The 15,051-nt window shown below is 44.0% G+C and overlaps 1 protein-coding gene across 1 annotated transcript in view; it reads left to right on the top strand.

The window, feature by feature from the left end:
• rspo2 (R-spondin 2) overlaps positions 1-10,350 on the top strand; it is a gene marked incomplete at both ends in the record, with an annotated part of 56,002 nt that extends 45,652 nt beyond the window's left edge. Inside the window, one exon of the mRNA XM_080857705.1 lies at positions 10,235-10,350. Within this exon, the coding sequence (XP_080713831.1) occupies positions 10,235-10,350 (116 nt within the window). The remainder of the gene's footprint in view (positions 1-10,234) is intronic.
• Between the last annotated feature and the right edge of the window lie 4,701 nt (positions 10,351-15,051).

Raw genomic sequence — 15,051 nt, 5'->3', positions numbered from 1 at the left:
TGTTTTTCTTTGAGGGGATTGTGTGTGTGTGTGTGTTTGGAAGCGATCAAACACAGCCGTGGCCAGGGGAGCAGGTCTTCGGTGGCCAGGCGGCCCCTGCAGAGGCGGCGGAGGATAAAAGCCGTCAGGTTCGCTCAGGCCCTGGGATGAGTGGCGTGGTGTGGCGTGGAACCGTGGCAGGACTGCCCGGGGATCTCTCGCTTTCCGTCGACAGTCTCGCGGGCCCTCCATAAACGTCAACCCTGAAAAAGCCCTTTCATATATTTTTCTTTCCTGTCTTTTGTTTTTGGTTTCCCACCTAACTTATGATGGATCGATTTTCTAGCGTGTCTTGAACAAGGACAGGAACATTTCATTACCATTGTGTATTGGGGCTGAATATAAGGCACTTCGGGAAAGAAACAAGAAACAAAGTACAACAAATAGGCTGAAAAAAGACTCTCCCACTCTTTAGAGAGTGTGTGAGGTAGTGAAACAAGAACGGAAAAGGTGTGAGTGAGAGAGATTGAGACAGAGAGTCGGAGAGAGAGAGGGAGAGATGGGGCAGAAGAGGGATGGAAAACAAGCAGGGAGAGCCATGACTCCTGTGACTTCAGCCCTTACACAGAGATTTGTCAGGTTTAAGGGCTAAGCCCGTCTGATTTGCCATCCTCCCCCCAACCCCTCCCTCTAGCCCCAAGCCCCCCACCTCTGGTCAGGAAAGAGAGGCTACAGGCTCGCAGATCCAAGGGGAGATTTCCTATTCTGGTTTCCCCCCGTTGGGGAGAGGGATGAAGGGGGCTTGGGCAGAAATGAGATAGAAAGACTGCTTCATGTGCCACAATTTCCTCGTACATCCCCCCTCTCGAGGCGCCCCAGGGGGCCAACAGGACTAGAGGTCCAGGGAGCGCTGGGGTAGGTGGAGAAAAACATGTAGAGATGCAGACAGATGCAAACAGTATGGATGAGAGACTGACACTGAAGTTTTACTGGAGCAGTGTATGCTAACAGTAAAACCTCCATCTCCTTGCCTGCAAAAGAAAAGAGTTAAAGTGTTATAAGTCGTAAGAAACTGTCAGCTCCACTAGTTCCCAGCCAGGGCTGAAACTGTCAGCTCCACTGGTTTCCAGCCAGAGCTAGCTCCATGATGATTTACGGGGTTACAGCAGAGGCTTTTAATGCAGGGGAGTGTTGTTCTCTCTATAACCACTGCCCTCAAGCCCGGTCCACAGCTCCACACACGCCACCAACCAGCCCGTGCTCTTAACACCGCTGGAGCATTTAATACAGCTAATGGAACACACGTGTTTCATCAAGGAGGTTAATGGCAGCACAAGGAGGTCAGGTCTTTGCCCAAGATCAACGACAGTTTGTGTATAAATATCAGTGCGAGTTTTAGGAGAGGCTATTTTCGTGTATCATGATGATGAACGCCCAAACTCACATTCGCAGATCCATGAAACCGAGGGTAAGGGTTAGAAGTCATACGAAACTTAGTTGGCTTTCATAGTCTACTGAAGAAATCCTCTCGTCAACCAATCTGTTAAACCACATTTGCAAGCCATTTGTCTTTTTATCTTATGCGTGTTATGAACAATCAGCGATAAATTATGAACTGATTTTCTACCATATAGATCTCAGTGAGCCCATCAGCCGTGCAAAGCGAGGCAAGGCCATGAGTAATTGGACCACTGAATGCAGGAAACAGTCCCACTAGCAATTCTCAGCGTATCATTCCACTTTTATATTTCGGCGCGCAGCAGATGTTGAAGTCCATCTGAAGAAGATGAAAGGCCTCCGTTTGAGATGTGACTCGGAGATTGCTAAAACGGAACCAGAGCAACCCCCAGCTTACTCTGGCAGACGCTTAAGTGTAATTGACATCTGCCATAGGATTGCAGCGCAAAATGATGAATTTGTATCCTACCAGGATGCCCTTGATCTTTTTTTTAATTGAGCCCTCCTCTTTAAGCCATTCACCCGACCCTCCTGGTCTGTTATGGTGAAGTTTGAAGGGGGCTTGCTCTTTCTGTCCCTCACACACACACACACACACACACACACTCACACACACATACACACACACACATACATACACACGCACACACACACATACACAGACACAACGGCACTCACAAGCAGTCACACAACAAACAAACACACACTCACACACACATTCACAAAGTCCCTCTCAGAGTGACATGCTCCCATCTGAAATTGGCTCCAGGTTGGGGCCCCCTCTTTGATAAAGCGGGCAGTTTTTTATTTGACTCGTCAGAAATGAAACATAACATTTAGTCAGTAATTAAACTCAACTATAGCTAATTATCCCTCATTTTCAGAGGGACACAGAGCAGGAGGGAGAGCGAGAGAGAGCGCTCTGTGTACTTACACACAGATGTGCCGCCACTGAGTCAGGCTGGGGAGAGAGAGATAGGAGACCGCAGATTACGTCTTTTTTTTTTCTTTTGGCATCTCCCCCAGGGGGTTTGTGGTTGCAGGCATATCATACAGCAGTGAGGCCTGCGCTCTGGCTGGCCCAGTGACGTAGCCACAGTGACTCCATAATCGTGTGTGTGTGTGTGTGTGAGTGTGTGTGTGTGTGTGTGTGTGTGCGCGCATGTGTGTGTGTGTGAGGGTGTGTGTGTGTACTTGCTCAGACCAAACGACAGGGCCAAACAACTCAGGCCACCAACAACCCACTCTAGTCAGAGGCAAGGGTGTGGACCAACACAATAACAAGAGAGAGTAACAGACAGAGACGACTGTGGAAAGAGATGGAAAGAGGCAGAGACAGGCTGAGACAGAGAGCTCAACTTTATGGTCTCCAGCAGCCCTTGAGGGAACCCTGAAGGCTTCAGCGCCTTCTCACTCTTTGCTAGACTGGAGTCCCCCTTGCATAAGCGGCAGCCATATTACAGATCCGTGGACATCTGCTGGAGGCATACAGCGGCAGAGCTGCCTGAGGCCAAGATTGATGTTGATGATGATAAATACCAACAGCCGTTCCCACTGCCGCTTCAGTCCGTCAGCATCACCCGTGCGATATCCACCCCACCCCCGAAAACACACCTGGCCAAACACACTGTCATGCGTTCACGTCACAGACACATCCAAGTGCCCCACCAGCGGAATGGCGCTGGTGGACAGATCCTTGGAAAACCGAAATAACGAAAAAGCGAAAAAAGTGGCGACACGGGAGGGATTAATCAGACGTGCTTTCGTGTTTTTCGCGGACTCCAGAGCTAAAACACGCTAATCTTCCAACCGTGTCGGGTTTTCGCTTTTAGTTACTGTCAGCGGAGACGAGCTTCAAAGGCCTGGCCCAGTGGACCAACCTGCCGCTTAATCTCCACTACAGAGTCTCCGCCATTTCCATAGATGAGAAAATAATGAGTCTCCTAATCCTAACATTAGCTTTTTAAATCGGAATACATATGTTTTAAATCATCCCTGCTAAGCAGCTCTGTGATTGTAAGCAGAGCAAGGGGCAATGGTGGAGAGGTAGGGGGATGAGGAGGAATGAGAGAAAGATGGAGAGAGTAGGAGAAGAGAAGAGAGGAGAGTAGGGGAGAGAAGGTCCGATCCAGAGTAATCTTGTTAGGCTAAGTGATGCTGTGCAGAAGACTGTCTTGTCAGCCAGTTGGCAAGATGGACTTTTCATAAAGAATGTCTTAACTGGGTGAGAGGGATTTTTTTTTGTGTTGCGTGTGTTTTTCTTTTGTCTAAATCAGACTCCTTGATCTCTCTCCTTTGCTTTCTTACTCCCTTGTCTCCATCTCTCTCACACACACACACACACACACACACACACACTCTGTTTACTTACACAGCTACACCCATTACAACAACAATGCTCTGGAAACGTGCTCCATATCTCTTCATCCTGCTCCTCTTCCTCTTTGGACCAACATTAACTGAGTGAGTCAGGGTGAGTCAGATATATTAGGTGAAGATGCACTTCCAATGATAAAAAAAACTCTCTGAAATTGACAGACTTATGCTCACTCACACACACATATGCACTCCAGAGTTACATTCTGTTGATACATGAAGACACACACACACGCACACACACATCGATCCTATATTACGTTGCTGTTTCATGCACACACAGAAGCGCGTAACCTCTTCCACGCAGGGCACTGTGTGTGTGTGTGTGTGTGAGAGAGAGAAAGAAGAGAGAGAGAGAGAGAGAGAGAGAGAGAGAGAGAGAGAGAGAGAGAGAGAGAGAGGGGAACTGGCTGCTGCATCAGAGCGCTCTCCTTCACAGCATTATAAATGTATGTGTGAGGAGGAGCCTTAATGGCAGCTAATCCAATTTCTGCCACTGAAATCAAATCTCCCTGGCGCCAGAGCTCCTCTCCTTTGCTCACGAATAATGCACTTTTTCTTTTGTGTGTGTGTCTAAGAGTGTGTGTCTATAACTGTGTGTGTGTGTGTGTATGAAAATGATGTGGTGGATGAGGTGCCAAAAAATCCCCTTCCTAGGAACGGCTCCTAGGAAAGGCTTTACCGTTCCCCAAGTTGCCCCTGATGTCTTTCTTTTCCTTTTTTCTGGAAGAAGACAGTGATTAATACTAATCGTCAGCCGCTTGAAAGAAGAGAATGTGCTTGGCTGAAGAGAGTTTTGCTTGCTTTTCTCTTTTTTTTTTTTTTTTTGGTCCTCCCATAATGCCAGCCATCGATTAGCCGGTACCGCAGGCCCGGCGTGATGTGATTAGAGCCTCCGATTTCTGAGTGAGTTGGACTGCAGGGATGAAGTCACTTGGGCTGCCCCAATGGACGGCTCATTTCTCCTATTCATTAGGTCATGCCCTCCCTCACACACGAACACACACGCATGCACACACACACACACACACACACACACACACACACACACACAGGGTTTCGGCTCTGGCCTCTTCCTGTTGTACCGATCATTTGGATCTTTTGCTGAAGCAAGGTCAAGGCCATAGGTTGTATTCCTTGAGGAGGGATGTATGATGGACGCTGAAGAGGAAGGAAAGATGCTATCTAGCGCCCTTAAGTGTCCTGCGGCTCGTCAAATCAGATCAGTGAACTCATCAAACACTCAGTCTGCTACGCCTCTGGGGTGTGCTCTTTCTGATATCTCCACAGGTGCTCTTTGGCCAAGGGCTCTAAGTCTTCATTTCATTTGCAGTAATTAGAAATAAACACACACACACACACACACACACACACACACACACACACACACACACACACACACAGGCAAGTTAAGGTAGGACCTTGTGTTCTGCTTTTTGTCTCTATAGGCTAGGCGTCTAGGCTGCCATTTTTCCTGCTTTATATGGCGAGCCTTAAAACCATATTGTCTGGTGACAAGAAGCCAGATTTTAATGCAAGCAGTGGGAAAAATATACTATTATTCTGTCTTGTTTGAACATATTAATATTGAGCTGTGAATTCCCTCTCCTGTGGCGTTCTGTAAACGGAAAGCTTGGATTAGTAACAGGCTCGCTTTCTCTCACTCTCGACATAATGACTTTTAAAGCCATTCGTCTCCTTGGGCTACGTTTGAAAGAAACCAACAAGCAAGAGAAGGCAGAGGGCACAGAGAAAGAGTTGGAGAACGTAAGGCAAACATCATAAAATTCTTTTAATGAGATAGAAAAACTGAAACTCGCAAAGGGGCCAGCCTCTGAGAGGCACTGTTTCTTTTCACATGGAGAGATGAGAGTTTAACTAGGCATGTGGCATAAACAGGTAGAGGAGGACAGAGGGGAGGAAGGGGGAAAGAAAGGGAATGGAAAGAGAAAAAGAGAAAGTGATGGATCACAATGAAAGTGTGGTGGAATGCACGGTCAAGGGAGGTCAGGGAAGAGCTCCCGCCCCAGTGCATGCGGGGATGTTTAATCTTCCTCTGCCAGGTGCTTTGGCAGCTGAGAAGATTGTGTGTGGCAGAGGAATGGGTCAAATGATGAAGATAGGCCCCCTTTACACCTGGCATTTACATCTGTCTTGGATGATTCCATCAGAAGTGGACAGCTCTAGGTACAGGTGTGAAGGCACACAAGATGCATTGGGGTCACATTTAGATCTGATCGCGCAGACCACATTCGGAGGACGTCTGAGCTGCTTGTGGCCACATTCTTTTAGCAGTGTGTTCGCAAATGTGTCCTGGGCCCCACTGATGGACCGCCTTCCCAGGTGATGTCCTGCGCGAAAGATGAATTGCGAACGTTAATTCACGTGTCAACGGGGTCATATGAAAAAAAAGAACATTGTTTCACTTTGGAAAAGCCCATAGAGATATATTGCGCCAAAGTGTGGGTGTCAAACATTAAGCAATTTGGTTTACCTGGAACACACCAAGGAATAGACCCAGTCTGTATAGCTTTGATTTCTTCTTTTCATTTCCAGCAGACTAGGCACAGGAAAAACATTACTGCCTCCCACCGGTTCAAAATGACGACGCATTTGATCTTTGCAAATGGAACTGATGTACGTGTTTGTTTGCGTATAGATCGGGGGAGTGAGATCCTATCACAAATGGTCACTCGAGACGCATGTGAGGACACATTCTAATGCCGACATTTTTCACCCTGTGGCAATGTGAAGAAAAGCAGTCTGTCTTCTGGCCAAAGCTTGCCTGAACATTTGCTTACAAACATGCCATATTGTGGTGACTGTGACATTGGTGTTTTTTAAACATGTAATACAACACATAAAGCCCAGACAAGACCCACACAAACACACACGCACACACGCACACAAACACACGTTCTCTGTTTCTAATTAGCTGATATGTTGTTTCTCTCTTTTGTTTGTTTGTTTTACTCTGAAAATGATTTTAACGTAAAAAAAAAACACATCTGCCAAAAATGTGAAAGTCTAACTTCAGAGGGAAAGCCATCACAGTGAAATCACAGTGAATTACAGTACTGGCAAAGCTGATGAGGAAAATAATACATTCCTTGAGATAAAAGTTCCTCTGCCATTTTGCCAGCATGCTGTAATTCAAACTTCTCCCAACAACAAACAAAAGACAGAGAATAATTGATGTCCTCGTTTGCAGTTCTGTGCCTTGTGTTATCTGGGCTCGTCCTATCTGTGCATGCTTTAAGATGATATAGTGGGCTTTAACTTTGAAAAACAATCAGGTTTATGAGCCTCATTCATCTGCACTGCAAGCAGTCGGGCGCTATAAGAGAGCCAAACTTATTCAACCTATGCCCTGCGCATTTAATGGCAGTGGGTGGTGCACGCCAGGAAATTGCTTTAACTTCTGAAGCTTTGTTCAGGCAGCTCAGGAAACTGCTTTGACTTGGTTTTGGTTGCCCTCTAGCTGTCAGTCTCTTCAAGTACTTAGGTCAAATATAATCTGCTTGTTCACGTGCGCGAGCTATGTTGGCCGTGGCGTTATCATCTGCGATTCATTTGGGGAGAGGGTGTGTGTTTTATAAACATTATTTACTCAGTGCTTTATCAGATGAACACAGTTTTAGCATGGTGTGTATTAGTAGATCTGGAAACAAACTGAGCCATATTATGAAATTCTTTGCTGCTTCATTGTCAATGGCCATTTAAGCTATTTGCCCATTACAAATGTGATGTAGCATTACGCCTATCCTTTCTAATAATACACTTTCTATAAGGTTTCTTTAACAATTTGCTTTAAATGCTGTAGCTTTAGTTAGCCAGAACATAGTTGTTCACATTGCCAAATTGTTGCCATGAATACAAGTCTTTTATAATAAAACAGGATATTGATATAATGGGTTGAAAGGAAGAAAGCATATGGGACTTTTGCCTGGTATGGTTGGCTTTTTTAATGCGGAGCTCTGAGCTTTATAGTCCTCAAGGGTAATTCATCTTGAGTTGATTGCATTGAAGGCCTTGTTTATGAAGCGCATAGCAACACTGTTTCGAATGAACATGAGCCCCTTTTCAATGGTAATTATGGAAAGGAAGGTACACGGTCCAGATGTATGCATATACGGCCGCTGTGTTCATGCAATCATAACCTCACAGGGGCTTGGTGGCGAAATCTAAAGTGACATTTACCGAAAAAGTTCAGCGACTTTCCTTCCGTCGGTGGAAATTGCCCTCCCAAGCAATGAGACGCTGTTGGAGTGGGAGGTGGCTAATTGAGCCTGGAGTACACAGAGAGTTGGACCGGCCACAGATTCCCCCAGAAAACCAAGCCAATGTGCGAACGCAACAAAAACGTTTTTTGCTACTCCGCAGTGGCATGTCAAATTGTTTGGACTATATACGATTTTTTTTCCAGGTCCAGAAATAGCAGCGATTGGACTAATTGCAGGAAATTGTGCTTGGAACGGCCGTGTAAAATTGTTAATTTTTTCCCCCTGCTACCTTAAAGTGCAAAGAAAGACAGAAAAAACACACATCTACGAGCCTTATTTTTCATGATTGTTTCCATTTGAGAAAATCATTTTTTAAGAGGAATTTACAGTGTGGTGCTGAGAGCAGCACTTAAGCTGCTGAGCACGCCAGCGGAGCGAGGAGGGCCAATTTGAGATAAAGTCTCCACACATTATGAAAAAACCCCACCTCACTTTCCCATGCTAAATGACCTGAACAAGTGCAATAATAAGACTTTGAGCCAGGCCCCACAAAGGCTTAATGTGGGGAGAAAGTTTTCGGCCGCTCATTTTTCCCCCCTCCAGCATTTTCCCCACGCAAACCTCTGGTAATCACAGCATGGCCTTGTTTCTTGGTGTGCCAGCTCGGGGTCCAGATAGCATCTCCTCATCCAAGCCTAACTAGTTTTCGCCCCACAGGTTTGCATGCAATTAAAGTGATAGACGAAACACGCAACTTGTGCACGCATCCATGCAAACAAACAAGCACGCACACACACACACACACACACACACACACACACACACACACACACACACACACACACACACATCTATCTTTCTGAATCGTTCTGATTCTTTGACTTTGCTGACTTTTACAGTTTTTTACGATTACTAAAACACTAGAACCCATTGGCTGAACAAAGTTCTCAGTTGCCTGAACTCATGAAGCTAATTGTGCAGTCTGTTGTCAATACCTTAAACTGTTTTACATGGTAAAACACAACTTGCAAATCTCATTTAGACTTTTCAGCAAAACTCTAAACACATTCTCAATCTCAAAACATATTCTGCACTCCAATGCACATGTCATCCATACTGGTAAACACAAGTGGCAACAATCAAATACAAATAGAGAACCCATGTCATTGATTAAACACATGTGACACAACCAATATAAGCCCGTTTAGAGCGCAAACAGGTTGTTGAAGGTGGGAAGGAGAAAGTCTGAGAATGGATAAAAGAAACAATGTGAGAGGACGAGGACGAGTGAACACCACGTTGACTCCTTTGATTTCTGTCCCTTTTACTGTAGTAGTGTATACTGTAGTAGGCCTTCAGTGTATTGTAGGCTGTACAGTATAATGTACAATAAACAAGTTGTATGGCCCTGAACATTGTGCTTTCTATTTGGTACAGTAACAGTACTGACTTCTCAATAGATTTTGACTGGTTGCAGGTTCATATTACGTAACAAAGAACAAGAGTGAGATAAAATAAATAAATAATTCTTCTCCCTGAGAGCTATATGTTTTGAACTATGTGTTTTCTATTTTTTGGTGTATTGTTTACTGACTGCTTGAAGTGTATATCATTTTGATCACTTTGTTTATGATTTGAGAGCAGTGTTTGATTTTGAGCACAGGTAAAACAGTTTTGAGGCGAAAGTTTCATTTTGCAAGAGGATTCAGAGGTTTTGTAAATAGTGCTTGAAGATGAGGTTTTGGGTTTAGAGTTTAGAGAAAATGGGTGACTGTTTCAAGAAATGTGTTTTAGCAATCGTAAAAAACTGTAAGAGTTTAAGTGTTTCTCTGTACTGCGTGCCCCAGTTTGCTGCCAACCTAGACTTGATACCCCATGCTTTCCCAGCGTGCTTTACAGAGCACCGTTACACCTGGGCTGTATTAACCTCAGTATGGAAGGACAGCCTCAGCCTGGAAAGACTGTTATGCAATTTCCTTTTCCCCAACAGTGTTCTCCCTGATTGAAAGTGTGTGTGTGTGTGTTATGCAGTAAATTCATGCTAGAGAAGGGGGTGAAAAAGGGTTCATTTTGGCAGGGGAACCTGCCAAGGTTAATATGATGTAGTGAATGCCAACACTGAATAATTCAGCATTAATAAGCTATTTCAAAAGTTACATGTTGTTCTCTCTCTCTCTCTCTCTCTCGCTCATATGCAGGTTCAGGGAAGCATCGAAGCAAAGAACCAAAGAAGAAGTCCAACAAGCAGAGACTTCGCTTCCGGGCACAGAACCAGCACAGCGACCACCTGGCTTCACTGCGTGCCAGCCCATGAGGACTGAAAACAGCCCACCACCCCCCCCAAAAAAACAACAACAAAAACAAAAAAAACTCAAAGCTGCTATCTGCTGCTCCACAAACACACATTTACAAACAACCCACCGCACACAACCCGACTCTCATTCACACTCAAGTTTCCTTCTCGCACACACACACACACATACACACACACACACACTTACACACATATACCTACACATAGTTACTCCACACACGCTGTCTCCCTTCTCTCTCTCTCTCTCTCTCTCTCTGTCTGTATCTCTCTTCCTCTCTCTGTACATTCTGCTGCTTCTCCATGTGCCAGTGACACGCCCCCTTGACCTTTCACTCTCACTGTGACATCACAGAACTCCGCAGCAGCCCTTCCCGTTCTGCTTACGTCTCATCGGTGTCTGAGGTGAACAAGAGGAGGAAAGAAGACTAAGGTTATTTTAAAGAAAACAAAAAGAAAATATGTTCTAACCATATATATATTAAAAAAAGAGAGCAGGAGGACTGGATGGGCGATGTACGCGATTGGTCGGGCGGGACATGGACGAAGGAAGCAAAGGCAAATGATGCAGACTGAAAGAGATAGAGAGACCGAAAGAGAGAGAGAAGAGGACGAGAGAGGAGGAGAGATAAAGCACGAGGATGATGATCTTCGACAGTGAACGACAAACATTTCAGAACTGTTGAAAGCATCAAATGAGCGACCTGAAACAATAAAAAAAACAGAGACTTGTGTGTATTTATGTCAAACGGAACCTTTGTTTTTCCTGATGGAGGTGGAGAGTGTTAGATAAATGCCTTTTCTCGGTTGATTATGTACATTTTTGAGAGTAATGCTGACTAATGTACCAATGCATAGTTGCAAAGTATTTTATTCTCAGCACAAAATGTTTACGTCAAAACCGCTTTATGCTTTAAAACTGTATATTGTGGATAAAGAAATGTAGTTGTTCGAGTAGCATGGCCACAAATACCTGTACATAGTGGGTGAGTTTATCTAATAATAAAAACCTATTACTGTATTTTCAGTATCGACTCCTTCAAGGTTCTAAATGTGTTAGAGAAACTTAATAGCCAGCTACCGATAAGAAAAAAAAGATGAAAAACAAGCAAAAACATAGCCAACACATAACTATACATTTATTATATGGTATATATTTGATTTATTTATTGATTCTATTTTGTACTTTTTTGTGTTTGGTGACAATTAATTTGTGTCTCTGTTACTGTTACCCTCTGTGCTGAAATATTATTTGAAGACCTTATAACAATACAATTATCTTCAAAAACGTGGAAACCTTTGTTTGTGTCTTGGTATCTGCCGTTTGGGATTGAATTTGTTGTATCTTTAAGTTTACTTTCACAGAGATTAATGTAAGCTTAGTTGACGTGTAGCACTCTAGGTTCAATATCCACACCACAGCAGACCCAGTATATTCAGTAGTCATTGAAATGAATATGTGTACATGTTGTATTAAAAACTCAATTCAATTTCAAGTTACTTTGATTTGACTTTCAAGTGTATATTTAAAAGTTCATCAAATGAAACCAGAATCACTCCGTGTTAGCATTGGTAAAACCAAAAAGAAAAGAACCACTTTCAGTAACACTGAATTCGGATAGTCTGCCTTCAGATACCTGACAGATGGTTTGTTGAAATTCAAGTTCAGGCTTTCTAATTGTTAACTGAACATCACCTTAACCAAACCCAACCCCTAACCCTAACCTTAACCATACATTTTAGTTTAACAGTTTCAACTGCATTAACCATAGTAGGGAGCATCCAAATAAAGTGTGACCCATTTTTTAAACAGAAGATACACAAAAATACAAGACTAGATAATATTCCACCTTTATTTGGTCTTTTAGGGAGTGGGAAACATATTACATAATTATTCGCGATATTAAAACACCACATTACTGTGCAGTTTCAACTGCATCAACCACAGGGGAGCATCCAAATAAAGTATGACCCATTTTTTAAACAGAAGATACACAAAAATACAAGACTAGATAATATTCCACCATTATTAGGTCTTTTAGGGAGCTGGAAACATAATTATTCGCAATAATTACTGTGCTGTGATGTCACTATGCGAGTGCTGTAATTCATTCAAACGTAAGCATGTCTGCATGGACAACAAGATGAAAGAGGTCATCTATGGTCTCCACAAATTAACTGATCATCTCTTTTCCATGACTAAACCCTCACTCCCAAGATGGTCAGCCCATACTGTGGACGGGTGGCCTGTACACACATATACACGCACACATACTAACACCGGGCCATTCATTGAGACCTTTTATGTGAAACACAGCACATCGTCATTCATTTTCATGGTCAACATAAAATGAAATATACACACACTCCCACACGTACATGTGCACACTCATATTCCCCGCTGGCAAAATTCTGCTGGCTTGCCAGAGAAGGGCTAACGCGAGTCACGGCCAATTAACCCAGAGATGCTTACTGTATAATCACTGCCCTTTTTAAAAAACGGAGGGCCCAATCTGCCAGATAGCTTATGGATGCACGGTAGCAAATGAATCAACTTGTGTCCTATATATCATTCTCCGAGACTCAGACCACAAGCTTCCTGGTCCTGGTAATCCACTGAAGGCAGACCAAATCTTTCCAGAAGGGCTGAAGTTATGGGTGTGAGAATGTGGAGACAGAGCTCCTCATGTGGGTAAGTCTTCAGACTAGCGTCAGGTGGATAGTAAAGACAGGTATGGTGAATATGAGCATCCACTGGTGGGCCTGTCACAGCCACTTTAGGAAGGGGGAAGATGATTTACTGTCCTGGACTGTGCCTTTATGGTGCTCTCACTCACTTCAAAAAATAATCTGGTCTCCTTGTGGAAAAAGAAAGTGGACATGATATTTTCTTGAGTGTCTTTGCACATCTTGGAAGTGATGGTAATAAAGTCTGTACGTAGCAAACGCAAATGTAAACTTACTTACTGAAGGCGTGTAAAATCCATCTGCTGCTGGTTAGGAGTTAATTAACTATTTGCAGATGTCATCTCCCTGGGCCAGACTGTCACCGACCATACCAGACTGGGGATTAACTATTTAAGAGGAACTACCTTGAAGTGGATTCATTAAAAAGGAGACCACCATCACCACTAAAACACGACAACTGCCAGATAGGGAAATAGCACAAAGCAATGGAGAATTACTCTCTTGTTCGTGCCCATCTGTGATCTCTTGAATCCCGAAATTAAGCCCTGTCTTACTTTCTCTCTCGTCCCCTCTGTCCTTTCCTCCATTTGTGAGAGTTTCTCTTCATCTGCCCTGGCTGGTTCTCTCTTCCTCTGTATGTGTGGGATCGACTCCTAATGATGGTCAGAACATCAGGCGAGAAATCAGAAGGTAGTGTTCCTGTTTCCTGCTGCCATTCCCCAGACCTGTTTCCATCACCAAAACCACTTCTGTGAATGCAGAGTTAAAAAGGACTCCACCGTGGAGGTTTTATTTTTCTTCTTCCTCTTCTTGAGTGCACATACATGTGTGTTTGTGTTTTTGTGTGTGTGTGTGTGTGTGTGTGTGTGTGTGTGTGTACGCGTGTCATATGTGTAGGCCACGGTCTGCCAGCTGAGGTTGAAGCTTCCTTTTTAATCTGATTGAGTGCATTTTCATTAGCTTGATTCCGTCCTATTATTAAGACGTGCTTCAAAGACGGAACCAATGCAACCACAGACAGGAAGTACTGCGGAGGAGCGGGCTGAACAGAGGAGAGACGCAGTGCTTTCATTGGCCTCCGTATCCTCTGATCAGCCATTCAAGCACTCAGCACTGCACTCCACTGCCTGAATGACACATTCGTTCCGCAAAGGCAGATGGCGGAGTTATGGAAGTTATGACATCGTCGAGGTTAATAACTTATCCCCGGCGACAATAAACGTTGAAATAATTTGCTGTTTTCAATAACTGCATAATTGGGACATTGGTTGCCCTCTGAAAGCTGGGGGAAATGTGTAGTCATTAGCATTGAATGCCGCTGAATAGGACTTCTGGCATCGATCCCTTTTCAAATGAGGCAGATATGCGCAGTGCATACAGTCCTCTTGGGGTAAGAGGCCAAAAGAGGCTATTGTACTGTACAAGTTTACCATATGTCAGCCATCAAGATCCAAACATAGGCAAGGTTGCAGAGAGGAGACGTAAGTGCATGTCTGTCCTGAAAGTCGGACAAATTCTCTTGTAATTGCTAATCGTATCCGGAATCCATTTCCCCCCTTTTCTAGCAGATTGGCTTCATTAGGAGAAAGTTGCTAAGTAACACGTTTATTACTCATATAAATAAAAACGTTGGTAAATGGTAATCGTGTGTGACCGTTTTTTTCTCTCTCTCTCAACTTCTAGGGGAGACAGAGTTGATGGGAAATTGAAATGGACAGAGCATGGTAATGACACCACCGCCAGAGTGTGAGTTCAGCTTGAGCACAGCTAAAGCGAAGCGGCCATTCGATGCATTTATGAAAGGAAGACGAGGACCCCCCTACTGTGACAGAGTTCCCTACATGATCCTATCTCACCTGGCAGACAGAGAATCTGTACAGGGCTGGAGAACAGCAAATTGATTATATACAGCTGGAGCGGATGTGGATTTCTGTGATATATTTCAGCCAATGTGCCAAGATGAGGAGAGAAAAAATTATATTTATGGACCAATTTCTCTTCTTTGGTAACATTATG

The sequence above is a fragment of the Sprattus sprattus genome, assembly GCF_963457725.1.
Source record: "Sprattus sprattus genome assembly, chromosome: 19".
NCBI classification, from domain to species: Eukaryota; Metazoa; Chordata; class Actinopteri; order Clupeiformes; family Clupeidae; genus Sprattus; species Sprattus sprattus.
The sequence above is the reverse complement of the archived record's forward strand: the minus strand, read 5'-3'. Positions and strand labels throughout refer to the sequence as shown.